The sequence below is a fragment of the Rhyacophila brunnea genome, unplaced genomic scaffold, assembly GCF_057557595.1.
Source record: "Rhyacophila brunnea isolate RB1 unplaced genomic scaffold, BYU_Rbru_1.0 scaffold_5, whole genome shotgun sequence".
Lineage (NCBI taxonomy): Eukaryota > Metazoa > Arthropoda > Insecta > Trichoptera > Rhyacophilidae > Rhyacophila > Rhyacophila brunnea.
The window spans coordinates 24,925,877-24,953,410 of NW_028233170.1; the positions used below are offsets into that span (position 1 = coordinate 24,925,877).

General features: G+C 31.8%; 1 protein-coding gene across 3 annotated transcripts in view; it reads left to right on the top strand.

Annotated features, from left to right (window-relative positions):
• The window catches only part of LOC147066200 (pseudouridylate synthase RPUSD2-like), a 491,295-nt gene that overhangs the window by 370,703 nt on the left and 93,058 nt on the right, over nucleotides 1-27,534 (top strand). For all 3 annotated transcript variants that reach the window (XM_085955875.1, XM_085955877.1, XM_085955876.1), the window contains exon 4: nucleotides 14,481-14,568. In XM_085955875.1, the coding sequence (XP_085812001.1) occupies nucleotides 14,481-14,568 (88 nt within the window). The remainder of the gene's footprint in view (nucleotides 1-14,480; nucleotides 14,569-27,534) is intronic.

Below are 27,534 nucleotides of genomic sequence, written 5' to 3' on the forward strand. Positions count from 1 at the left end.
GGTGATGATCTATTACGTTTACTTGTTCTTTTAAGTTAAAATATTTAACTATATGAATATAGTATTTTGACATAGTTATATTTCTACTTATTTTTTCTTTAATAGTCATTCAAATATTTAGTATTATTTTAATATCAATATTCATAGAATTTATTGAATAAATAACAACCCAGAATTTCAATTTGTTATCGGTTCGGAAATGCTTTCAGCTCGCGTATTGAAATAATATCAAATTGCCACAGTAATTTCTTCGAATTTCATAATATCATTTTAATAAATATTATTCAGCTCTCAAATTAAGATATGTATTGCGAACGCCAAGATAGCGTACTGCTTGAGTAAGCCAAGGAGTACCAGAGGTTATAGCATCAGTCATATTATTCCGACGAAATTGATATTTAAAGTACCTAGATAATTTTTATTGTAATTCTGAATTTTAATGAAAAAAAATACAATACTTTTTCTCTAATCTTGTTTTCATTTAATGGGAATTCACTTTAATTACCTATAATATTTGCATCGATTTGGGAACTAAATGTGTTTAGGTAGGTATATAGTTATTTTATCACTCGGTATTCACTACAAGCACACCACGAATAAATAAGGTTTAAAAATGACAGTATAGTTTTTGTAAAAATATTAACATAAAAAATACGTATATTAAAAACATTTTTAACTCTATTTGCTTCCCACTACTTGCGAGTTTTTCATTAAAACTTTTCAACTCGTCTACGCAATCCATGCCCCCCACAAGGGGGGACTGACAGGGCCCTAGCATGGGGCCCGGGCTCAGAAGGGGCCCAACGAGGCGAGTCGACCAGGTAAGTGAGATAAACACTCATCACAAATTATTTTCGTTTTTGTTACAGCGCTATTTTCATTCGATAATATTATTATTTAAAATTATGTGGTTGTACGATACAATTTTTAATTGTGTACCAATACTCGACTAGGTACTCAATAATTTAAATGGATGTATTAAAATATACAAAGACACACTAAATATACACATTAATTTTATCGCATACACCATTTGGAAAACGTTACTGTAGAGCTTCACAATGCCTTTATTCGTAGTGATAGGTAGAGGGGCCCGCCAAAAATCCTATCCTGGGGACCCGCTTCAGGGTGTGGGTGCCATGGCGCAATCATAATATAGAATTTAACCAACTATCCCATTTCCACAATACATAGCTTTTTTCCTACCCCACTCTACAGTAGGCATTGATGTTAATAATCATATCATTCCATAAAATCAAACGACAATTTCGGTTTGCTAGTTTGGTAATGCTCAAGTGAGCGAAATTCGTGTCTTAAACCTTTATTTATATATGATGAATAAATGTAAGCGCTGAATATATTTGTGTACTGCATATTTTTTATAATACATAATTATACCGCTCACCGACGACCAAAAATTATTGCCTCATTGTGGGTTCGAATCTCACTGGATGCATCATTTCACGACGTTGTTTTCGTTTTTCAGCAACTACCTATATGTATTTTACCGAACGCATTCTTTTTCATTAACCACATTCTCACTCCCTTTCCAGCGTATACTTGACATAACTAATGAGAAATACCATCGAAAGCTTTGCTGCGAGTACGCTGTGCACTAGGGTGTGCAGAACTCGAACTTAATATATGAGTGGATTGTTAACAGCAGATTCTTGTAAATAAAATGTTTACCTTATCTTCCTTATATACATTTTTTTAGTGCAAAAAGTACGTGAAAATATAATATGCAAAATGACTCTGCCAAACAGATCTGTGAATGGACCGTTGAAATTTCAAAAGACATCCGTCAGCGCAAAAATGTTCTCGAATGTACAAATTTCCATCCGCAGTCATTTAATATCCGAAGAAAATGGCGACGGCAAGTGAATGAATTTCTTTAGCGCGCCCTACAATAGAGCGGGTGGCGGGAATTACCCTCGTAAATTTTGCTGCAATGAAACGCTTCGTACATACTTTGATCAGGCGAGTTTGAGTCGAGAATTCATTTTTTTTTTACAGTTATGTAGTTACCGCATTCGTTTGAAAATTATTTACAGTTAACATTTTATGAGTACATACGGTTAATAAGTATGTCATTCAAGGTTTTATTTCGATTAATTTGTTTATCGATTAATGTGTAATATTTAATGATTCCTACATAGTATGTCTTTTTATTACTAATATAGATCATACTATACTGAAAAGTGTATGAAAATGCGGTGAATACTTTGGGAAAAAGAATTGGTAGGATTTAAATACATTACCAACGACGCTTTAAAATGATCCAATAAGACATGACAACTTATTGCTAATATCATGCGCAGAATAGCAGCATACTTCAGGCAAATTTACTGGAATGAAGAGCATGATTGACTCTTAATGCAACAGCTTAGGTGGGAAGAAATTCTCGTGGTTACTCAACCTCCGTGAGTGTCTGTCTCAAGGGCGTTGAGGATCTGATACGACTCGCCCAGGATACAGTGGTGTACCGCAAGTTGGTCCACAAACCTTCCACGGAATATGGCAACTAAAGAAGAAGAAGAATCTATAACTATTATTCTACTAACAGTTATATATGTATATTTGAAATTAAATTATTTTTTATTTACTGAATACACAGTATTTATGAATGTAGCCTTGGTTATTGAACACGTCATTATATAATTTGAAAGACTTCCGGGCAATGTGTTTTACCAATTGAAAGTAAATCTATACCATACTTACTTACTTAATTACTTACCATACAAAAAACAACAGCGGATGAACTTCGATATACATTTATTTACCAAAATATTGGATTTAGTTTAAATTTGTCAAGAGTGATATGCACATATGATTCACTACACTGTTTAAAGGCTTCAGCACAAGTTTTTTTATGGAAAAGCTCATCGGATCCACTATGTGAGTATATTGATTTCCTACAACTTGGCTATGAGTTACGAGAAAATAAAATGTATCCAAGACTTCTATCTGCCGTACATTATCATGTAGTTATAAGAAATCGGCTTTGACATGTATATCATTGTGCAAATGTGTAAGCAGTGTTTGTAAAAATTGTGATCATGATACTTAAAGCAGTTTGAATATTCGACTTGTTGTTTAAATGTGTACTTAGTGTGGTTAGTGGTTATCGTTATTTCATTTATTCACCTACCTATATATGCAACCTACACTGTTTCTGGATTAACCATAATACTAAAACTAATGTCATATGCATAGATATAGTAAAGAAACCAATCTGGGTTTGCAACAAACAAAAATGCTACTAAATAAAATAATTTAAGCCAAGGAGGATCCTAAGAATTGATAATTTTGAACACATTGCAATACCCACTATTTTTATTTTTTCAAGTGGGACGAACCGTTCTACGACCATGCCGATGGCATGGTACAATTATTGCATTTTCAATCAATTCCTGATTCGGTTTTGGTTTTATTGAAGAACTCAGAACAATTTTTGGTGGGTTATAAGAAAAATAATTAAAACCTCAATAAAAAAAATTGACCATTAATATCGCCTGGCAACATCGACATTATATATCTTTGTGACCCCTAGAACCTTTTCCAATTGTCAGAATGCGTTCCGCATATTATGTATACGGAAAGTCTATGGCATCCTGCACAAGTCTTATCTTGAACTCCGTGAAAAATGCGACCATTTTGTTGTGATGTTTGAGTATCCTACCTTGATTCTCGTTATAAACTCTCAAATTATAGTTTTAGACTAATCATTTATGTCTAAGACTATCTAAAAACTATCGACATGAATATGTATTGAAGCTTTTATTTGCTTATGCTAATACTTACATACCTACTGTATTTCGGGTTATAATGTGTGGCTTTGTTCACAACAATCACAAATTCATAAAGTCGCCTGACATTTCGTATGCCTTCCGAAAGAAAATGAAGCACCACAGAACTTGGCCAAATATGCATTTATGAATAGCTAATTTTCTTTGTATACAATCCACAATTTTACTGCCAGGCCGCGATTTCAAATGAGCCAGTTTTTCATTCGCAGTATTCGCCGTACTTTGTTTTCTTCGTTTACGTCAGCTAACTTTATTCGTACTTCATTCATGACGCTTTTATAGACGGTCTGATTTTATAGTGAATTGATTATAGTAAAAACTTGTTTATCGTCGACTTTCTCATTCGATTTATCTGAATTCTTTCTTCAATGTAAATTTATTGTGCATGGACAAAATAAACTATCCAATTATTATTACGTCGACCATATAAACACTCTGTTTGAGGGCATCTCGTAGCTCTGCCGTATACACAATATTGATGGTATTCAATGACCTTCCATATTGCTGTAATACAATTGGCTTCAATAAACGACAGGTTGGGTTGCCACTCTTTTGAAGGCAGATCCAACATGCCACCCTCACCGTAGATACCACGAGTGGCTGCATGGTTCACTCTCTCATTTTCTTGTTAATTTTAACAGGCACTGACGAATATTTAGAGCCTACATTATTCACTGCTGACTAAATAATGACATTTTAATTACCACCTTTAAAATGCACGTTAATTACATCGATCGGCCGCCTGGTCATTACGCGCCAGATGCGTCTTCAGCGTCCAAAGTATTAATATACAACTATTTTTGAATTAAGACTATTTCACAGCATTTTGTACTATTACATTAATTAGTAACAAACTCACATATATATACTTACTCATTATAATTATTATTTTAATAGTTGTCCTTATGTACTGTATATACCTGCATATTCGCCGTACTATGTAGATCAAACAACACAGGCACGCATTAGTAGACTACTATAATCAAGCAATCGATGTATTAGGTATCAATGTGTTTGAGATATGAGACGCCTACCGGAATATTTTGAAATCATATCGCTAATTCGTATGTAACGTAAGTTGAATGACAGGCTTCCAAATTCAAAGCTTTAAATAATTTAAACAAAACATGTTTCTTACATTACATAACTGTAGATTTAAAATATTTTTGAATTTATTATCATACCACGATTTATATTAATTGTAAAAACTTACTAACATTTTATAGTCTTACTTCAATGAAAACAAATACTATTTTTTCGGATCCCCATTCATCCAAAGGCTACTACTATTCGCCATATCTCGATGTTGTTAAGGCCATGCATTAGTTGAGGCACGGTCTAAAAAGATCGTTGCTAGGCGATGTGCGGATTGCGGGTCGCGGGTGAAAATGACGCCTGTCAAACGAAATATTATTTCTCATATAAATCCAACATACGTCCATTTTATGTTCTGTTTATTATTCTATTAGTATCAATAATAATATATTCATTGACATGTTTGCTTTTTAAAGTAAATGGGTAAAGTTTTTAGTCATCTTTACACGATTTTAGAATTAATTGGCCCGTCGCCATCACCCAGCAAAGTGACGTGCGTCCGACTCCACGTTCTCTCAAGGAATGCGAAGCAAGTACAAATTTTCGTCGCGCGTACAGTTGAACATTATTTGGCGTTTCACTGATGCGTCACCTTAAGCATTGTTATATCTGAATTAATAATTGTATTAATCACTTACTAGAGCAAGTGAGGAAGAATGAATGCTCCTACTGTACACGTCACTCTGAAGCGGTAACATTTATTTAAAAACTGATATACCTATCTATACTATTCAGAAATAAATTTGTTAAAAAAATAATCCTGTGTAGTTATGTATATAACTGTTGAAAATTATTGTTTGTGATTTTATTATTTTTATTGTTCGCCTATGTGTTGTCCGCCCGAGTTGATAGACAAAGCGTTTATAAAGCCGTAAATCACGGGTACAACTCAACCCTACGGTACATAATAAAATAGAGTAAAATACTTTTATTATCATAAATCACTTACTTATATCAAATAGTGCTTGTAAACTGTGCCTTAAATAATTCCATATCTCACAATCTTGTTATTGCGTCATGAGTCTGATATCTTGTGATCAATTTCGCTACAGCCAATATCCGGCGCTATTCATTTATTAAATCTAGATTGGCCTCGTGTTAGGGCGCGGGCGGCGCTCGGAAGTGTATCATCTCGCTGTCTTCGGCGCCTTTAAAATGGATCTCGTCTGTGTTATTGGAATCGAGTGAGGCAGCAGTCACTTAGGGCGGCGAGTGGAGCGTAGGCGGCTTCTGCGATCCACTCAATTCGGATGGAGAGCCATCCCTGCCCCTCCCTGTTCCACATCCGCCCACTTCTCGCGAGAATCATGTTAGAACGATCAATTGCATCCATATTCTACACTTCAATAGACAAATTGATTTTATAGACCATTTTTAAAACTTCAATTCTTTACAAACGTGTTAGCTATCGTCGATTATTGTATCAAGCAACAGACGATATTATTACTCTTTTCGGCTTGCATTTTGTAATAATTGTAAAATAAGTACACATATTTTTATACGTGTCACAATAATAATTCAGGAATATTCCACATATTGTCAAAATTTAACAAAAATACGTAGAATTTGTTTGTGTAATTTCACACAATATTTAATGCTATATCACTATTAAAATCTGCTAAACCCATATGAAAATAATTACAAGGTAAAAAGAACTTTTTATATACAACGTTTTTTAATTTTCTGTTGAACCATATACACTTGACTTGACTAGCTTAAACGATCAAAAAAAAATTGTACTTGACATGTCATATTGATTTCTATAGTAACGCAATTAATAATTTAGTTGCTAGGACCCCAGACCCGTCTAAAAATATATCAATTTATTGTTGTAAATACCTACAAGGCATTATTTGTATTTAATTTTTTCCTTATATATAATTAAATTGTTTGTTTATTTATTATTTCAATCAACCAACATCTGTATATTTTCTTTCTTCATTGTTATATAATACTATAATCGGTGCATTTCGGCCATGCATACAAAATGCAAATTCTGCCCACTTGTTTCTGTTGGGCGGATACCTATTCCAGTTAAACAGGTTGTTTCCCGCCATGAAGTTTTGCTAATCCCTAAAAATAACAAACATCGAGTGACCACATTAAAGAGTGCCCAAGATAAGCGGCTTTTCACGGCAGTTACAACCTGCAGTGCAGTGCTTTGTACCCAGTGACGTGCCCATTTTTTCCCCAATTGTAATAATATAAATAATATAAATTAAAAAAATATATAGATGATACCTGCAATTAAGAAAAATAAACAAATTTATTAAAATAACGAACATCTGCATTGTGTGAGTAGGTACTCACCTTTTTTTTTAAAAATAATCACAATTACCATTCTTAACAGGTTTAGTCAATTAAATGAATAATCAATATCACATACCTACTTTATTAATTAACATGTGACTGATACAACGCAATTAATTAGTTGATATTATTCCTCTCAATATATTAAGTTCTTTAAAAATATATGTATAATATTGGAATTAATAACATGACATATTATGTAAATACCACTTCACCATGTTCGATCCTTAGGAGATCATATGGGTCTCCATAGAGTGGAGGTTGTTTTAACAGGTTTTTTGTGTTTACTAGAAATGGATGTCAGCCACTTGTTCAACCTATTAGGTCCATACTCACAAATTGAAAAACAAATATGTGTACAATAATTTTGTCCTCATCTGTGGTATTAATTTGTTGTTTTTGTAAGGCTGAATACAAAAATGAATTTATAATTTGGCTCAAATTTAACAATTAGAACGCCAATGGTTTGATGGCATATCATGTTCCTACTATTATTACCTGCGATTTTAGCTTCACGGGCCTACCGTGACTGCAGAGGTAATCATTTATCTTAGAGACTCTTGTCGCATTATGCAGAAATTTTCTGAAACTCCCGTTGACCTCTATTCAACGAATAGAGTATGGCTAAATCATATTTTCAGCTCAATTGCCCTCCGCTCTTTTCCGGAATAAAATGTTTTCGTATGAACCTCTCACTAAAGTCAAAGCGTTGAAGTTTGAATAGCTTTCTTGCTTACCTAAAGAATCTTTCTGAGAGGGTTTGCATGTCGTTTCTTGTATAGTGTAATATATTATAAACTTATATATAAAGGATACTTATGTCTGTATCATTTATCATTTGCAGATTTATTGGTGTCTGACATAGATATTGAAGAAAACCGTATATTATACTAGTCAAAACCTAAATAATTGCAACAGAAACTGAAGCGGTGGGATTCGTAAACTATATATAATTTTATTTGTAAAAAAAAAACACTATTGTCACCAGTTATCACTCTCAATTAGTACTCACAATTTTTGAATAAGAATCATTTAACGTATACCGGAACCGGTATATATTCTAAAGCAAGTGTAGCATATTAAAAGACAGATCGCATCAATGACACATTTGCCGAAATATAATTATTTATAATCTTTCTAGATAAATATGTATACACGACGATATCAATAATAATGCATCCATGTTTCGATGCCTTAACTTACATACTATTCATTTTCTAGCTGCCAATTTTACGTATGTGATTCTTTTTGACCAATACTTTCCTTTCGATATGACGGCCCTATCCTAGTATCTCTAGGTTTATATAGATTAAAATCCCTCAGTAGATTATTTACTTTGAGTGATGAACTGTTAGCGTATACTTTACTTTTGCAGTCGATATATTGTAGTTATCATAATATGCATAACTTCTAAAATGATATTAAAGATAATAAAACAATATATATTTTTTTAATTATTCGTTTTGTATTAAACTAATATGATTCCGCTGCAAACGTGATGGCATTAAATTGTAAAAAAAATAATGGAATAAATACGCTATACCTATTTACAATACCGTCATTAAATTCTTGAATAAATCAAAACAACATTTCTTTGTGTAATTTTAATTAATATTTATGTTCTGTATCACACTTTTATTCATACATATTTTTCACTTAGCGTAACGCTCCAAAGTTAAGTAACCCCGTGTAATAAACTATATAACAGCCCTTTTTAAATGGTTCCTATTTGTCTTAGTTATGACATTTTTTTACTTTAACGTGTTCCCCTGTGCGTGAAATTAAAAATTGTCTACGTGAAACGTGCGACTAATTTACTTACAGTAAACTGTACGTTTCGCATTTTTGATATCCAGGTGGCGTAGCAGACAGCCGTAGGTCTACGCTCGTGGCACCGTAGCACCACTGCTACATAAACAGCTGTGAGTTTTCACTGCGAAATAAATTTCTCTTTTGTTAGGGCGCAATATACCAGTACGTGCTTTGCGCCAAACGCCTGCCAACTCTCGAATATAGTGCTACGAAGTTAGTTTAATGACAGGCGTAGCACTTGAAGGAATGCGATATTTAAACTAACTTATATATGTACAAGTCTCGGATCAACGGAACATATTTAAATTAGCATATGTGATTGTATTTCGTTTTAGTGATTATAATATTTGCAACGGCATTTTAAATAATATTATTCTTCGTAATACAACTACACTACAGCCACCACTATTATTAATTGTCCTCTGCCAGAATATACAAGTAACACTATGAAAGCCTCCCGATTACTATATCAATAAGTTGGCGACATATATATCGTATTTTCCCGTCTCAGTCTCCCTTTATCCATTCACTCCTTCTGTCGTGGGGTTTTTACATTATGACCAAAATGCACCGTTCCGTTGCTTTGCTAGTTAATGTTTCGTATGCATACACGATACAGTCGCTCAACAAACCACAATCGGCCATACACAGGACACTACGTTTGCTTGTCAAGCATCAGTAAATTATATGTATTTTTTTACAATTTGAAATTCTATCAAGCTTACAACACACCTTACGGATATACGCATAAATTATTCTTCAATTTATTATATTTTTGACGATATAACTTATAATCATTAATTGTTGCTCACTATCAAACATAGTAATATATTAATATAACAACTGTATTAATATAATACAAAAATATTAATATAAATATAAATAATTATATAAGATCATATTTTCAGAATCGATCAAAGAGTTGTATTCATAAAAAAATATTAAATAAGAAAGACCTCAACATCCAGCATTTACTAATTTAAAAATAATTTTGTATTTATATTTTTACTACAGTCGTAAATAACGATCATAAAACGATAGACGTGGGTATATAGAATATCTAGATATAATATTTTATATTCTCTTAAAATATTTTTCTCTTAATTTCTTATTTCGTTGACCACCGTGTCAGGTTTAGGGTCATAATTTAATTTTTCTTCAAGACAATTAAAATTTCTTCTTTCTTTAGCGTTCTGAATTTAAATTTTAATGGGGGCAATAAAACAAACTTATTATTAATACGTCCTAATAATATTTCCATATGTCATTGCATACGTTGGTGACGTATGGTGCGATGAAACTCGTTTTCCGCAGAATTTTATAGGTAATCTATGTATGAATGTGGTCCATGCGGCGCCGTTACGCCGAGAATCGGCCACCTGTTAACTCTAGAATCTTATTTTTTATCTCTTTCATAAAAGTGGTTAGAAATCTTCGTATTTTTCCTTCATATAATATCTTTCTTCGCATGGTTTCTGTACGCCTAATACTTTTTTATCAGCAAAATTATTACTGATGCTTGTTTTTACGTTATACTCGTATTATACTTATTATCCTTGTTAATACTAGTTGAATCTAATTTTCTTTATCGTCTATTTTCAAAAACACTTTTATTTAGGTCATCCCCAATATTCTAATCACACATTAACTCATGGCATTTTATTGACGTAGTATTTTTTATCTGGATTTTAAATACAACATGTAGTTTTTTCTGATTGCGCTACAACCTAAGACGACCGTTAACTTCCTCCTCTGTATTTCTTCACCCGACCCAATCTTCAGCGATCGTTCTTTGAATCTTTCCATTGAACATTTTTTCATGGCATATTTTTTAACTATTTTCTGGACTCATCCTTAGATTCTTTGCTATAAAATGACATTATAATAAAACAGGGAGGTTCTTTTATATAATATATCACATCATTACCGCAGACGACCCATGATAATTGTTATCGTTTTAACAATTGAATAATATACGTTTTTTATTTGTTAGATTATACAATTTTATATATATTTTATATACAACATGTATATTTAGCGTCTTAGTTTATATAGTATTATAATTATTATTACGCATGTGAGGTGTATGATAAAAAGGACTAACTTACCTATGTAATTTTATAAAGGGGTTCCCGAAACAATTTCCATCATAAATTGAAGATTTGGTAATTTTTAATGCGAAAATAGTTGGGAATAGAAAGAATTAGGATTTAAAATGTTGTTAATTAAGAAGGTATTTGTGTTAACAATTTTATTGAATTATACTTTATTCGAATTCAAATGTATTAATTTACATAAATAGTGATCAAAATACAAATTCAAGACGTTCACAATATGTTATTCACAACTTGTTAACACAAAGAACTAGTGTGAAATTTAAGTAGTTAAAACTAGGTTAAAGAATATATTTTACTTTTTAAGCAGTATCATGGAAGTACGCTGAATAAGCTAAGTAGAGCATATTTTAAGAAAATATAATACAACGTCCACTTAAACTCGTGTAATTTTAAAATTGTTAGGTTTACTATTTACTTCAGTTCGCTTGCTTCTTTTACTTAATAATAACTAGGTATGTGATCGAAGTATATTTATTTAAAAAAACGTGATATAAAGCATTTTAAAAAAAAATACTTGATCTATTTACGAAGATTCTAAATAAAAGGTAAGGGTCATTATATGTCATTTGAACCAAAGGTCGTAACCTAAGTCGATAAATCGACCCATTCGTTTTGTATAAATGCCATTTGTAATTAACTTTTGCACCAATTATTGTCTTTAAGACGTACATCATATCAAATGTCTTCCTTTGGCAAAGGTTATACACCCGTCGTTAATATTACGGTGTTCCTTAGTTGGGTCCACATTGATATACAAAAGTATGTTGACTGATTACATAAGCGACCAATCTGCCTATGAAATCTCCCGCGCAATGTGAATATACGAGGGTGGGTCAATAAGTCCTTAGAAAAGCCGACAGGTGGCGCGACTAGTACTGTAAGCGGTTTGTTTTCTTGCAGCGGCACTACCGATTCAGTATGCTGCGAAGTTTCAATCAGATTGGTCGGGTTGTTGTGTGTTTCTCGTACATTTAAAAAATGTGGAAAATGGAAAAATGGAAAATGGAGAAAATTGAGTTTAGAGCTGTTATTAAACATTTTAATATAAAAGGGTTAACAGCAAAGGAAATAAAAAATGAGTTGGATTTAGTTCACGGCATATCTGCTCCTTCACTTGCAACTATTTATAACTGGTTAAATGAATTTAAACGTGGTCGTACATCAACAAAGGATGAACCACGCTCAGGACGTCCTGTAGAGGTGACTACACCAGAAATGATCAATAAAATCCACGATATGGTGTTAAGTGACCGAAGATTAAAGTTGAGTGAGATAATTGAGGTTACAGGGATCTCAAAAGGTAGCGTCATTTCTATTTTACATGACAAATTGGGCATGAAAAAAATTTCTGCAAGATGGGTGCCGCGTTTGCTCACAGTCGACAATAAACGCAATAGGGTGGTGGCCTCTAAAGCCCTGTTGTCGCTCATGCAACGCAATCCGGATGAATTTTTTCGTCGCTTTGTGACTGTAGATGAAACATGGATACACCACTATACTCCCGAGACGAAAGAACAGTCAAAGCAGTGGATTGCGAAAGGCGAACCATGTCCAAAGAAGGCGAAAACCGTAAAATCAGCTGGTAAGGTTACGGCTACTGTATTTTGGGATGCACGTGGAATTATTTTCGTTGAGTATTTGGAAAAAGGAAAAACAATAACAGGGGATTATTATGCATCTTTATTGGACCAGCTAAAAAACAAAATTGAAGAAAAACGGCCTCATTTAAACAGGAAAAAAATCCTCTTTCATCAGGACAATGCCCGTGTTCACACATGTTTGCGATCAATGGCTAAAATTGAAGAATTGAAGTTCGAATTGGTCGACCACCCACCGTATTCGCCAGATTTAGCCCCCAGTGACTTTTTCCTTTTCCCAAACATAAAAAAATGGCTAAGTGGACAACGTTTTTTTTCAAATGAAGAAGTCATCGATCGGACAAATGCTTATTTTGAGGACCTTCCGAAAACTTATTTTTCTGACGGTTTAAAAAATATTGAGAAACGTCTAACCAAGTGTATTGAGCTCCAAGGAGATTATGTTGAGAAATAAAAAAAAAATACAAAAATAAAAACTGTTTTAATGCTTTTTTCTAAGGAATTATTGACCCACCCTCGTAAATTGAATACTCTAGCGACAGGTGATGGCCATTATTATTTTGGGATCGTAGCTTTTGTTGGATCGGATACGAAAAACTCTCTCAGTCCAGAGCTACGAAATCATAAAACATAATTGATATTAAAACATTAATTCTTATGAGTATCGGTTGATGTTTATATTTTAATATACATACCTGTCGCGAGAACTTTATATTATCTTTATGCGGCATTTTTACGTGACGCGGTACATGTTGCATGTTGGGTGGGATACCTGAATCCGATGAATGATTAGATGGGAATAGATCCATGAAAAGAAGGGACGCCATAAAGCTTCTGCTGGTAGGCGACTGGATGAAAGCAGTGGAAAATCGAAGGGGCAATTCATCAATTTGCGCTGTATTGTCATTGAAGGAGTAGGAAAAGCATAATATAATAAAATGGAGACGTTATAAATAATATAAAATGTTCTCTCACACGTGATAACCTACTTTGTTGTCATACTATAACGTGAAATCGTTGGAAAAAATACTGCTTAATCTAAATATATGAGCTTTAATATCTATTATTTTATAAATTATTAAAATAGGGGCTCCTTAGCAAAGTCGGTGTACTTCTTTGAACTTATATATGAGTATAATTGTATTGTCACTGCTTTTGTATGTTTATATTATGTTCTCTTTTTATATTTTAATTTGTATCACTTTTATTACTTTTTTCTTCTTCTTTATAATAATGTTTCATGTCATGTTGTGAACGTCTTAAACCTATAATTTGTAATGTCCACAATATGCTAAAAATAAATAAAGTGAAATTATCATGTGGGTACTATTAATTTTTAATGTTATATATCTACTGTTTCCTTATAAAACACCAAGCCACATACTTTTTAGAAAATGTTTTGATTTTGACAAGGTAAAGTTATTATGAAATTAAAATATTTGAAAACGTTGTTTTAAAATCAATTATATTTTTTGAAAATTTCCTTGGTTCTTATGTCACATCGTATCTTTCATTTTAAATGTTGCCGATTGAAGATAAAATATTTTGGGTGCACGTTCTTTTCTACATTTTGAAAGGGTACTCAATTCATTACTTTTTACTCCCACAATCAAATGCTAAATCTCTTTTTTTGCTACTGCCCGTATCCGAAATGACTTTTACCAATCCATCTTCATTACTTTAAAATTGTCTGCCCCTTTGCAGTGCGCACTGATAAATTGATTTTCCGTCTTTTTCAGGCGAAACTCGAGACAAAGGCCCTGAAGGCGAAAAGACCAGGCTTCACGGACGACCGCTACAACGAAACCTCTTACTACATCGAAAATGGTAAGCTATACCAATGATACTATTACTCTTATATAATATATACCTATGTCATCTCTAGCCGAACCTTTGTTTATGGTATCAATTCCCAATTCTCCAAACTATAAATTACGCGGGATAGTATGTCATGTTCGCATTGTCGTCCATACATACATACCTACTATCGTTGATAATAACATTGTACCACGTAGCACTATTAATTAATTCACTGCATGCTACTGTATTATTGATTAATTTAATAAAACGCATAAATTTTAGTACTTATTCCACTTTTATTATTTAATAAATTTGGACCGGTTTCGTCCGTCCCAGAGGGAAATTTTCAACTGAATAATATTTATAAAACATGTATTTACCAAAACAAAATCATAAAGGCGACACATGCTACTGAAAAAATAACGTCAATTGAATTTTGACGTCTTACACAAAAATCTCGTATGTATCGTCCTGTAAATAAATCATCCTTTAGGTAGGTACTGTTTATTCTTAGTAATTGTAAAGTTTTGCTCTAAAAACAGTCGTTTATATTATATTAGTTTAAGCACCAAAACACACTACGAGTGGCAGTGCGATGTCCGTTTGGCTCGAGAGGCATAAAAAGCACTTGCTCCGTGCACGCATCGCACGGCTTCATGCAGTGTGCTCCGACTAAAGGTTTATTTACTCGGGCTTAGTCCTAATCATTTGTGCGAGTAGTGAGTACTAATGACACTCACTTGTAGCTGCGGTTTACGTATTGTACTATTTTTATGGATTTTTCCACACGCTGCGTTAGCTACGTTGAACGCATGGAACTCGCTGCAGAAGTCGATGACTCGATATACGTCGCGCCTAGACGCTCGTCGCTCCGATTCGAGAAGTGGACACCTAGACTGCAACTGCCAGCCATAAGTGGTTCCAGCATTTTATTGAAATTTGGTTGAAATCCAGTCTTCGTGTCTAATCTATTGTGTTTAAAAACGTAGACATAGGAAGAATTCTAAATTCTTAGTGATTCGGTCTCTCCCATCCACGTGATATTTGACCATAGAGGTATTTGACAGCTCAATTTATTTATTGTTATCTAAAATAACATCCCCTATTATTTTAATAGACTGAAATATTTGGCTGTAATTTATCTATACATACTCATTATCTATTTAGGGTTGAATTTACTTCACCGATATGACCTAATATGTATTAGAATATTTTTCCGTTTCTCGTAGTCACTATTTTACAAGTCGTGGCTACGTATAATCTAATCATTTGTTCTTACGATACCATGGATTGTCGAATTTGCAAAATAGTTTTTGACAACTGTCAATTCCCGCCCATATTTTCAGACCGATGATGGCTGTCAACTTATAGATTATTATTTTTGATCGATGGTTTTTGCGAGACAGCTTCTCAAAATTGTTGACCACGTGTGTGTATATATTATTTTTTGAATCATCCATTAAACACATTCGTCGTATGAAGAAAGTATGATTTTTACTGAGACTGAATACTACATATAGAACATTTAAGAGTGTATGATTCGTCCTTGGCAAAAGGTACGTACATATTTTAAAAAGTCCAGATTCCTTCTAGAAAGAGACATGTTTTTCAAGTTATATATAATGAACAGTAGGTACATGGAATAGATTTAACCATCGTGTATTACATTGCTTTCATTACCTATTTGCTCTTACGGATTGTATAGTATTAAATTAAATCTTAAAAGTAACATAAATCACACAATAAATTTTCATTTTCTCCCATGAATCACCGCATTGTTAGACTGAAGTACCTCGTACATACAGAAGCGACAAGTTATGCAGCTTGTTCGTAAATGGAAAACTTGGTTTTGAAGTTCTTACCGTCGATATTATTCCTTGGAATCGTGTTTGAATTTAATATTAAATTTTAAATTTAACAATGTTCAATATTAATTTGCTTCTGGAGCCTCGCAATATAATGCAATAACGCCATAATAATAGAATATTAAACTTTTCCATTAAACATTTTAATTTTTTTATCTTTTACTTAATCTTTTTAATAATATAAAATAATGTAACTTACATTCACAAAATGTGTACCTATCAATGAAGTTGTAACATTATAACTAGGAAGATATTATATAGGTTTTAAAGAAACAAACAATTAGGTCTCACATTTATTTATTTTAATGTATTATGAATAATAAGAGTAATCTAATGTAGATGTAAAATATAACTTATAAATTACAATCCATTTAAGTACAGAAAATAATATTTTTGAAGAAAACTTTCTACTATAGAGGGAGTCTAAACATACAAAAATGAGGTAACAAAAGAACCACGGGACTTTCAGATTTCTGAAATTTTAAGATCCTTTTATATTGTAGGCATAAAAAATGGCGCTTACGTCAAACTAGAACTGTATTCAACAACTTTTTGAGAAACCAAAGTTCCATCCGAAAGAATGTTCTACATCTTTAATTTTTTAGAAAGGGAAAACAATTTCATTTTTATTAATTTACAATATTGTGATATGTGCACAAGCAATTAACATACTCGATCTGAACCAGGGTGGCATCATATGCTGGAGTATACAAGTTGCCTAGAAAAGTTGCCTTATAACTCATATATTTAAAAAAATCTAGTTTTGAGATAATCGCAAAAAACCACTAGAGCACTGTTTTTTGTAATTAGAAGAAAAGTATTGAACTCCCTTGAATATTTATGAGTGAGTGAGTCGATTTACATTATTTTTTACATATATATATATATATATAACATTTCTAAGGCTGCAGACACACAGCACACCATGATAAATATAGCTCCTTGATCGGTTAGAAAGTCAATTGTCAACAAGTCGGCGACGTCTTATTTCGCAACGATTATTTCGCTGGAACATAGATAGTGCGAAAAAATCGTATTTGTATGTGACGTCTTTTAAGATTTTAAACAGCTGTAGTAGCATACACTACGGTACCTAGTCAAAATAAATAATGTTTTCGACTAGTTTTAACTTATACAATGCAAATAGGGATATTTGGACTATCCGTAGGTCTGTACTGTCCCTAAGGCATAGACTTTCAGTTACTCATCGTATCGTTTAGCTGCCTCCAACAGACAGTCTTTATCACTGCGTGTTATGTATATATTTCATTATTATGATACAATAATGATATTATTATTATGCTGTCTGTCTCAAAGTTCACATTACTAAGATAGTTCATCTAGCGGTTGGATCTTAATCCCTTTCCATTGAGAACTAATGGGAATGATTTTACATCGTTGAATACGACAGAATATTGTTGGCTTAATCAAATATACATACATTTATGTTAATTTGTTGAAACCATTGGATGAACTTTGACGAAGGTTATTTCGTATATTATGTATTATGTACACATATGAAACTTGACTCTCGCATCAATAAAGTAATAAAATTCGGTATGATCGACGTTATATTAGTATATTTATTTATCAAGAAACAGATTTACGACTATTCTATTTTATATTTTAATTTATAGTACCTACGTCACTAAATCATAAACTCAAAGATTTTTTTTTGTATAATTCAGTTGTATTATTATCGTGATAATCTATCTATATTAAATGTTTATTATTATCAATAACATGTTTGATACACTATTTTAGTAGTTCTCAATCCTTGATATCTATATTTTCAATGTTTAACTTATTTAAATGAAATATTACAATGTATCTCTAATTATTCTAGAGAATTAATAATACATAATTGGACTTTCATTGAAAGGATAAATGAATATTCCTAATATATTCCTATTTAACACCCAGACCATGAGCCCCAATGATAGTAGTGTAGTGAAGCAGTAGTGTTTGTAATATAAGTGAAACAATCACTGTCACCGAGGTTGTAAGAAAATCACATAAATACACTGTGACTTCACCGGTAATCGAAACCGTAGCCTCCCGATGAAAGGCCAGCGAAAGGTTGAAAGCACAATAGCATCAAGTAAAATTTTGCTGATTCTATGAAAATTTAATTTTACCACTGCTTTCCCTTTTTTATTGATAGGTATGTGTTGTAATACTATTTCATATTTGATGTCAATTGTAAATCGTTACAAATCCACCCCGTACTCTTGTCAATAGTACTGCTATTATGACGGTATAAATCGTGAATGATATTTCGCCATTTTGTTAGAGTTTTGTTTACGCTTGAGGGTAAGGGGTGTTTGCAATAATAAGTATCCATCTGTAACGCTCAACTTTCGGTGCCAGAGACTAAACGGATTAGCTGACATTGTTCGGCGCTCTGTTTTATTAGGTCCCGTTGTTTCTTAATAGGTTTGCCGTTTGAATCATTTGCATAACCCAGCATACAGACAGGTATATTGACACTTTAATAGCAAGAATTAGTAACTTCCTACGATTGTTTTGATCTTATTCGATTTATATAATTTAACAACATGTACTTAGGTTTTTTTATATTGATATTGTTTAAATCGTTTCAAGGAATACTTCATTAACTTCCATCTTAAATGATAATTATAGTACGTCAATATTAATATTATTAATAACCATATGGTGTGTTAATATTTATTACCTAATATAATGTTTCTAATTCATAAAATTATATATTACTTTTGTAAATGTATTTTACATCTACAATTTTAGTATGAATATATTACTTAGTGGTGTTGTGTTCAATTACTTATATGTTTACAATAATAATTAACTGATAGCCTAAATAAATTAATGTAATCAAATAATAACATTTTTTTGTATTTTTTAAAGCAAATCGTCTTAATGTTGTAGTTTCTAATCCTTAATACCACTTAAAATACACACTTACATTTTGTATTATTTATTTCTGGCAATATTAGAAAATATATTAAAAAGGGTAAATTTATAAGACATGTTAGTAATTTAAATATTGACTATTATACTATGTTATATTACGTTATGCTTTTGTGAATAAAAAACCGTGTGTACAATTGCATATATAGTCAGACAATATTTATATATTGTCTCCTATTGTACTATTTTCAAATAACAACGGATAACATAAATTTAGTTATTTCGATGTAGTCTTACGATATCGATATGTTTCTCAGAACTCCTTTTAATGTGGCTCATGTTATCTTCTACGTAAACATTCTGTACGTTAATCCATAAAATAAATAGACGTTGGTGTTATTTTTATTTCGTTACATTTTTGTACATTGTACTTTCTTGCGTCATACGTTGCAATGTTTCTAGTACTGTCGATTTTCATTTCACTTTTATTGAACAAGATATAATAAAAACAGCTTGCGCATTGACAAATGTGTCGCAAAGAGCCTTACTTTTTTGCTTTTGTTAGTTTCCATTGTAAGCTAAGTGGTGTTTTGTCTGATAAATAATAATGTTCACTATGTGACTAGATGCATAGATGACTTTAATTTATTCTTTTTATTTTGTTTAATTCTTGTGTCGTTTTTTATTCATATTATCAGCAAGATTTGTTTCTTCACTTAATTCACATTACTTAAATAGATTCTTTAACATTATTTAATATACTAAAGAATACATTACTTGATTATGTACATGGTTTTCAGTATTTCGTTTACTTCGAAGTGTTTCATTGTCACATTAAGTAAAAAAAATAGTGTTCAAACTCCCATGGGTATCTTTAATCATTTTTCTTCAATTGCTTAGTGTCATCTTATTTTCAAGAACTTACATATTTTAGGTACTACATTGATTATTAATTTTTGTATAGGTACCAATTTGATATAATTCTTTAAGTGCCGTCCCGTCTATTAATATTTACAATCATCAAAGCGATTTACACATTTGATATCAGTGATTGAAACAGCGAGTAATAAAGGTCAGATATGAACGCCATGACGAAAACAGCTGTGATATTCGCCTTCTACTCACACTTATTTTTTCCTGAATTTAAATGTGATCTTGGTTGTGTTTTATCCCCTTCGTTTTAATAAACGGTATCTATCGTTCTGGATAACTTTTCGCTATTGACCAATGTGTTTTTAATAACATTGTCTCAAGAGTCGATTTTATCTTACTTCCTAGAAGGTGTATATTTCTGAAATATAATTTCCGCCCGACTGTGCTTTTGTCATAAACTTTAGGTTGATTTTCACTCACTTGCACACCGCATCGTAAAAAAAAGCTTCTGACGAATAAAAGCGAAACAAAATTTCAGTTGATAACCCAATATGTAATAAATTTGTTTTATAGCCTGTTAACTTATCACAAAAACAGTAACAACAATTTTTAGTGGAAAATTGACGGGCCGCATAAAAAAATCCATCGCGGTTAGTGATAAAGCACCTCCTCTTTATGCTAAATTCACCGATCGACATTCTGATACTGTAATATTACTCTTAATAAAAAACTTTTTAATGGTGTTTTCTTTAATATATTTTTTTAACATTATTTTTAGAAAAGTGGAAGTAAATTATTCGTCCACCAGAATTGCCTTAGACTCTTTTTATAATATTCATAAAATAAACATTAATCTTACAAACACTTAAATTTATACATGTTTTTATCAGCATATTCTTGATGTTTATTATACTTAATATTTTTCGTTATACCTACTCATTCGTTAGTCCATATTTCTCATACTGGTAACAGTCAAACAGATTCGGCAGTTGTACCCTAAATATTATGCAATAATTTAAAATTAACTGTATCTTAAATTAACATAGCTTCACTATAGCTTTTTCTACAATGTATAATTTACGTAGAAACCTAATAATATTACCATATTAAATCATATTTCAACTTCACTGTTTAGTAATCACTTATATGTTGACTGGTTATGTCGGCTTCGCTGGCAACTCTTCCAATTTGGCCTTGTGAATCGCCCTACATGTATCTGAATTGCAGCTTACCACATCATCTGGATATAATTTGAAATATATTCAGCTGTATAGGGTAATCTGACTCTTGAAAAAATTAGGACATATTTTTTTTTATTTACACTACATCAAACCACGAGGGTACTAATTACATCAAAGAAAAAATCACATAAACAAGCTTGCAATATTTGTATTGTAACCTCAGTCAGAATAAAATCCAGAACCCCTAGTGTAAGTAGCCAGTGCGTTGCACTCTCTTTGCTTAGTCACAGCTCACTTGGGTATGTGGCGACCTCAGTTTTGGGTAACTGCCCCCTAGATATTCCCAATCTTACTAAGCATTTTGACGCGGTTATTATCGAAATTACTCATGTAGATATCTGTGTCCAAGCTTATCGTTACGTAGCGAATCTAATTTTAAAATCTCTTGGTAAAATTAGCGTCAATTTTGAATAAAACATAATATATTCCGCTAACTTTGTATACTACCTGTATTTATTACTATTGCGTGTATTCAAATGCATATTATTTACTGCAACGTCACTTGCCATTTCCGTTTCAACGATTTATATCAGTTATTTTTCTACATTTAAGACTTCACAACATATCGTATGTCAGCTTAGATTTATATGGTTTACGTGATTTTTTTATCCATTGTATGGGGACTTTAATGAAACTTATTTATTTTTTTATTCGCTGTTAATGCAATATGATTGACAAAATTAATATGCCTCGCGAACAAAAACTTTATACTTACTGAAATATTATTTTATGATTATGCTTTATAGAAGGTGAAATCCCACCAAGTGCCATCGGTCGTATTGTATTACTTTAATTTTGGAATATACGTATTCTAAGATTATAATTCCATATTGCTTTATTTAAATTCATTAGCCAATTATCTAAAAAAAAATCGTAAATTAAAGTAAAAGAAGAACTTATTTTGGTCCCAAAATCGATTCAGCACACAAATACAAAGATCATCAACGGTTTCTTCTTTTAATATTATATTCAATGTCCATAAAAGTGTTATAAAGTTCCTTCAAGTTGCCACCCGAATATGGATCCGATAAAAACATGGAGTAATCATAGAGATATATAAATATATTGTTTATGATTTAAATCAAATAAAGTGATAGTCCTATATTTTTTTACAAAAATATTAAATGTTTTGTTTTTATATAATGGTTTTTCAACTAGAATTGCCAGTGAAGTTAAAGGCCAATGTGCTCAGTAGATGTCGAAAATTAAAAAATCTTTGCGTGTTTAGTCTTAATCATCTGTAGTGTTTGTTTTTTCTTTCTTCATAAATTGACTTCTAATTACCAAATAAAATATCTTAATACCTAGGTACCATAAAACAGTATTATTATAAACGTAAAATTTAGAATAAACCCATAATTTGATTTGGCATCAGATATCTGAGGCTACATGCATTACACCTAGCGTTTAGAATACCGCTATTCCTAAAACCGGAAATCCGGTATCCATTGATACCAAAATACCGGTTTAAAACCGTTATCAAAAAAGTTGATTCAAATCCGACAAAATTGGGCTGTAAAACTCATGACTTTGATTATGTATGAAATTTGATATTAAGTATCTAAATAATTCCTGTCGAAATCGGTTTTTGGACGGATTTTTATTATCTTGTCCGGAACACCGGAATTTTCATTTTCATTCGGTATTTCAATTCATAATTATTATATCTGCAAACACCACTTGGTCTCTTAAAGAATAATACATAGGTAGCATCCCCTATTATCTACATCAGTGGTTCCCAAAGTTGACTGGGCTACGACCCATCTAACAAAAATTTCCAATCTTGGGACCCACCTCTTAGCTGTCTTACAGAAAAGAGGGCATAAATATTGGTAATGCTCAGATTCCCTAGTGGCGAGTCGTGGAACTACTTAATGCTGTCTTATTTGTTCTAATTAAAATTAAAATAAATATGTTTTATAAGCGTTACCAATATGAATGAAAGAAAAAAAAATTACTTGAATACCTACACCTGCAAGAAAGTTATTTCAATGGGAAGGATGTATTTGTTTCTTATTTTTCTTCATTACAGTTTTAGCATCAACTTCAACTTTAGTTACTTTTAATCGCAGTGAGTTTGATATACCTATCCAATTTATTTCGGTATTTAGTTTTAATGTTAACCATAGCCGAAAATCCGCCCTTACATAGATATGAGGTAGTAAAGAGGAGGATGACTTTCATAGCTTCATCGAACAGGCAAGGATAATTATCAGCAACTGAGAGCCAGAATTTCGTTAACTGTTTACGATTGAAACTATTTTTCAGTGACGTATCTTCTGATAAATTAATGAGTTCTTCACTTGCTTTTGTTGACATACTAGTTGGTTTAGTTTATTTCGATGTTTAGGAATTATAAATAGCTGAATGAAATATCAAATTTATCACTTCCTATTTTTTTTCATGTATACGGTGGCGAGGGCCCACTCAATATTCGCTCGCGACCCATAGTTTGGGAAACCATGATCTACATGATAATATAAAGTTTTCATAGCAGTCCACTAGTGTCTAATTTACTTCGTTTAATATCGTTCATTATTAAATACCTTTGATAATGATCGTTGTATTAATTTAAGTAAGGCATTTCTTTGATGTAAAACGCTTCTTATTTTCCATTGTCTTTGTTCTTTGACTAGTTCCGTTTTAATATTGTCAAATTCATTATGTATGCAAATATTCAACGCTGTCGTCGGGATATCGCTAGCAAAATTGAATAAAGATCCCTACATCTTTATTATGTTTGCATCAATGTTATCAGTTGACGTGAATCGCTTTCAGATCTAATATATTCACAATATAGTGTGCACATTTTCGCCCTCGGCCGGCCGTGAAGGGATTTCATGAGTCCTTATAAATAGATGACCATCGGCGTCCGAAATAGTTTCCCCGGCGAACAAACGACTTTATCTCATGATCTTAACTTCATACCCAAACCATCCTACTTTCTTCTACTACTCGCATCGTTGAAATCAGATACCAAATAGTAATATATATCATTTTCTTTACGTTAAAATCCTGTAGTAGGTCCAAGTTTAAGTCATTGAATCTTTATGTTTTTTTTAGATACAAAGCTTTGATATATTGCTTAGTACGTCGACTGAAATATGGATAAAACACGAAAACTAATTTACCACTGACTAAGCGTTAATTCATTATATGACTTTTTGAAGTTTAGTGAATGACAAGACAAGTATAATACTACAATAATTTTATTGAAAAAAACCTTTTTTGACGACAGTTGGTAGCTTTTTTTGAATCTTAAATATTTATATCAAGAATTGAATTCAATAAAGGCTCAAGTGCCACAAAATCTATATAAGATAATCCAGTATAACATTTTATTTTACAAGCCAACCCTAAGATTGTCAACAAATTCTGAAAAATGTATCGAAGTACTACCATAAAACAAGTTTAAACAGGTTCTAAAATCGACTACTTTTCATAAAGGCTGATGTATTCTTTCGAAGACCAGATATTTCATACAAAACCAAAACTACTTCGACAACAGGGTGCATATTATGATATGCGTCCATATCATTAATTAATAAGCTATATCAACTATACTTTAATGAGACTGAGAACCTTTATTCTTCTAATTTTTAAATTATTAGATGTAATATAAGTTTATGTTAATACGTACCTAAGTGCATTTCATGCGTTTTTAAGCCGCCGTCTTTTAAAAAGCGATTGAATATTTACCTTCTTTGTCAAAATAATAAATTTGGCGCTTGGGTCCTTTCTGTTGAGAAAGTGAATGGTTTTTCACATTATGCGTCATTTTTTAATGTTATCAAGTTAAGATCACTAATTTCTCGTTGTACCTTCCCACGAATGTTTATACTTTGTATTAAACTTCGACATACCTACCTACTATTCATTAGTGTAAACATTAGTAGGTTTATTACATTTCTTACACGTTTACGTATTACCTTGACAGGCATTTTTTTGCATCGGCCGACGTAACGTTGCTTTTTTAAGGCTGAAAGCTTTCCTCAGAACGTGCCTGCCATTTGTTGAAAGTGTCAGAAGATTTACGGTGGTGATAAACAGTTTCACTGGCCTTTCTATGATGCTATCTTCCGCCCTTCCTTGTGCCGCCCCCACATTCAGACAAATGTTGCATAGATCTTGAGTGTATAACGAATGATAAAATAAATTATACATCTAGAAATAATTGTTCTAACACAAATGTAACTGGACTGTTTCTACCTTTTCCTCCCACTTCGATATTTTAACGAAACCTTCTCGTCGTGTGTTTTTGCTTGAATGCTTACTAGGATCTTTTGTGTAACATAATAATGTGCGTTGACAATGTTTTGTTTTAAAATCTCTGATAGAAACATGAGACTTTTTATTTGTCAACGTCTTCAATATCAATACAAAAGATCAATTAATCATTGTCTTTTGATCTTACAAATATTTATATTTGTTAATAAATAATACTATCGACTGAGTGCTGTATAGCTACGGTATTTCCAAATACTTCAAATTTCGAACACTAGGTTTTACATTCATTTTTTACTTAGTCACAATTGGTATTATATTCGCTATTAATAATTGAGTTACATTTTCTTTGTCAAACACTATTTTTTATTTATTCAAAAAAATAATTAATTGTTGGTGTATTTTGGGTGTATGAAGATGTATCCACAATTTTAGTCTATTCTTTCGATTTTTTTCACCTTTGTTATGAATACTTTCATAATACCGTGAAAAACTAAGTAACCGACATACAAATCAACTACTCACTAACCTAACCTAACCATATCGTTGACAATATCATTAAACTTTGAATTCTCTTACAACTTACATAATATTCAATTACATATTACATGACGTATTGTATTAGTAAATTTTATTTATTAAAATTTCTGTATTATTTTTATATAACAATACATTACCTGCTTGAAAATTTAGATCTAAATTAACGTATAGTATACTTATTATAAGGCTTTGGATTACACACTGTGGAGAGACAGACTAATTTATTATACGATATACTATTTTCATGTATATTAACTAACTGACCACTGATATGTGAAGCGAATTACCATTTCTATTCATTGGCAGAGCATTTTGGAGAGCATTCCGTCTAGATTATTTTGACGTTCTTTTACGAAGAATGGATGTCAGGCATTCTCCCAACCCATTCAGTTCTTGCTCTTCACTAATCACATATTCAAAATCATCATGTAATGTAAACTCTGAATTAGTTTATTACCCATAAATCAAATAACTTTTTCTTTTATCAAACTAGTATTAAAAAGTTGTTAAAATTTAAACCATAGCATCTGCTGAATTCAGTTGCGACACCCGATTTTCGTAGTCAAATTAAAATGTTTTCCATCTTATGCTAATTTCCGAACGTCTAAAATCTGTATTCCTTAAATATTTTGGCTGTATTATTTGTTTGAATATTTATGAAAAATTTATACAACGTAAGAGCTTTCAGCAGACTGTTTTGTGACTTAACGCCATTGACTCATTTCTTGGACATATAAAAATAACAACACCCCTGAAAACTACCCTATCCATAGACGACTGCTTAAAACCAAGTGATATTAACACTAAACAACATTGTATGAATTCGAATCACAAGCATTAAAAAAACTATAACCACTCACTGCTATATTGACGTCAATTAATTAGTGACTGCGACATTACAAAACAGAATTTTTGTATGTATATCTCAATGAATAAGTGACGTAGAGAAGCATGTTTGAATTAATAGTGGTGAAACTACCCTTTCTATAAATATATTTATATCAATATAACGATGAAGGGTTTCCGAATTAATATTTAATATATTGCTAAGTATTTGCAACTCTGTGCACTAGCTAATAAACATCAGGACGTGTGTTAACAATTTTTGCCTCAACCTATCATTTTTATTAGGATAAAGTATTAGGTACTAAAAATGTACTTAATTTATTTATCTGATTATATTTATTGCCACATAAGTATCATTTCCTTTATAGATTCGAATAAGATTTTGGAATTTCGAATAATGGCAAACTTTTTGAATAAAACATTATCTGCGTTCACCATAAAACCTTCAATAACAATCGTTTTTTCCTTTGTTTTTATTTTGAAGAATCTCAAATATCATTCACCAAAATATACCT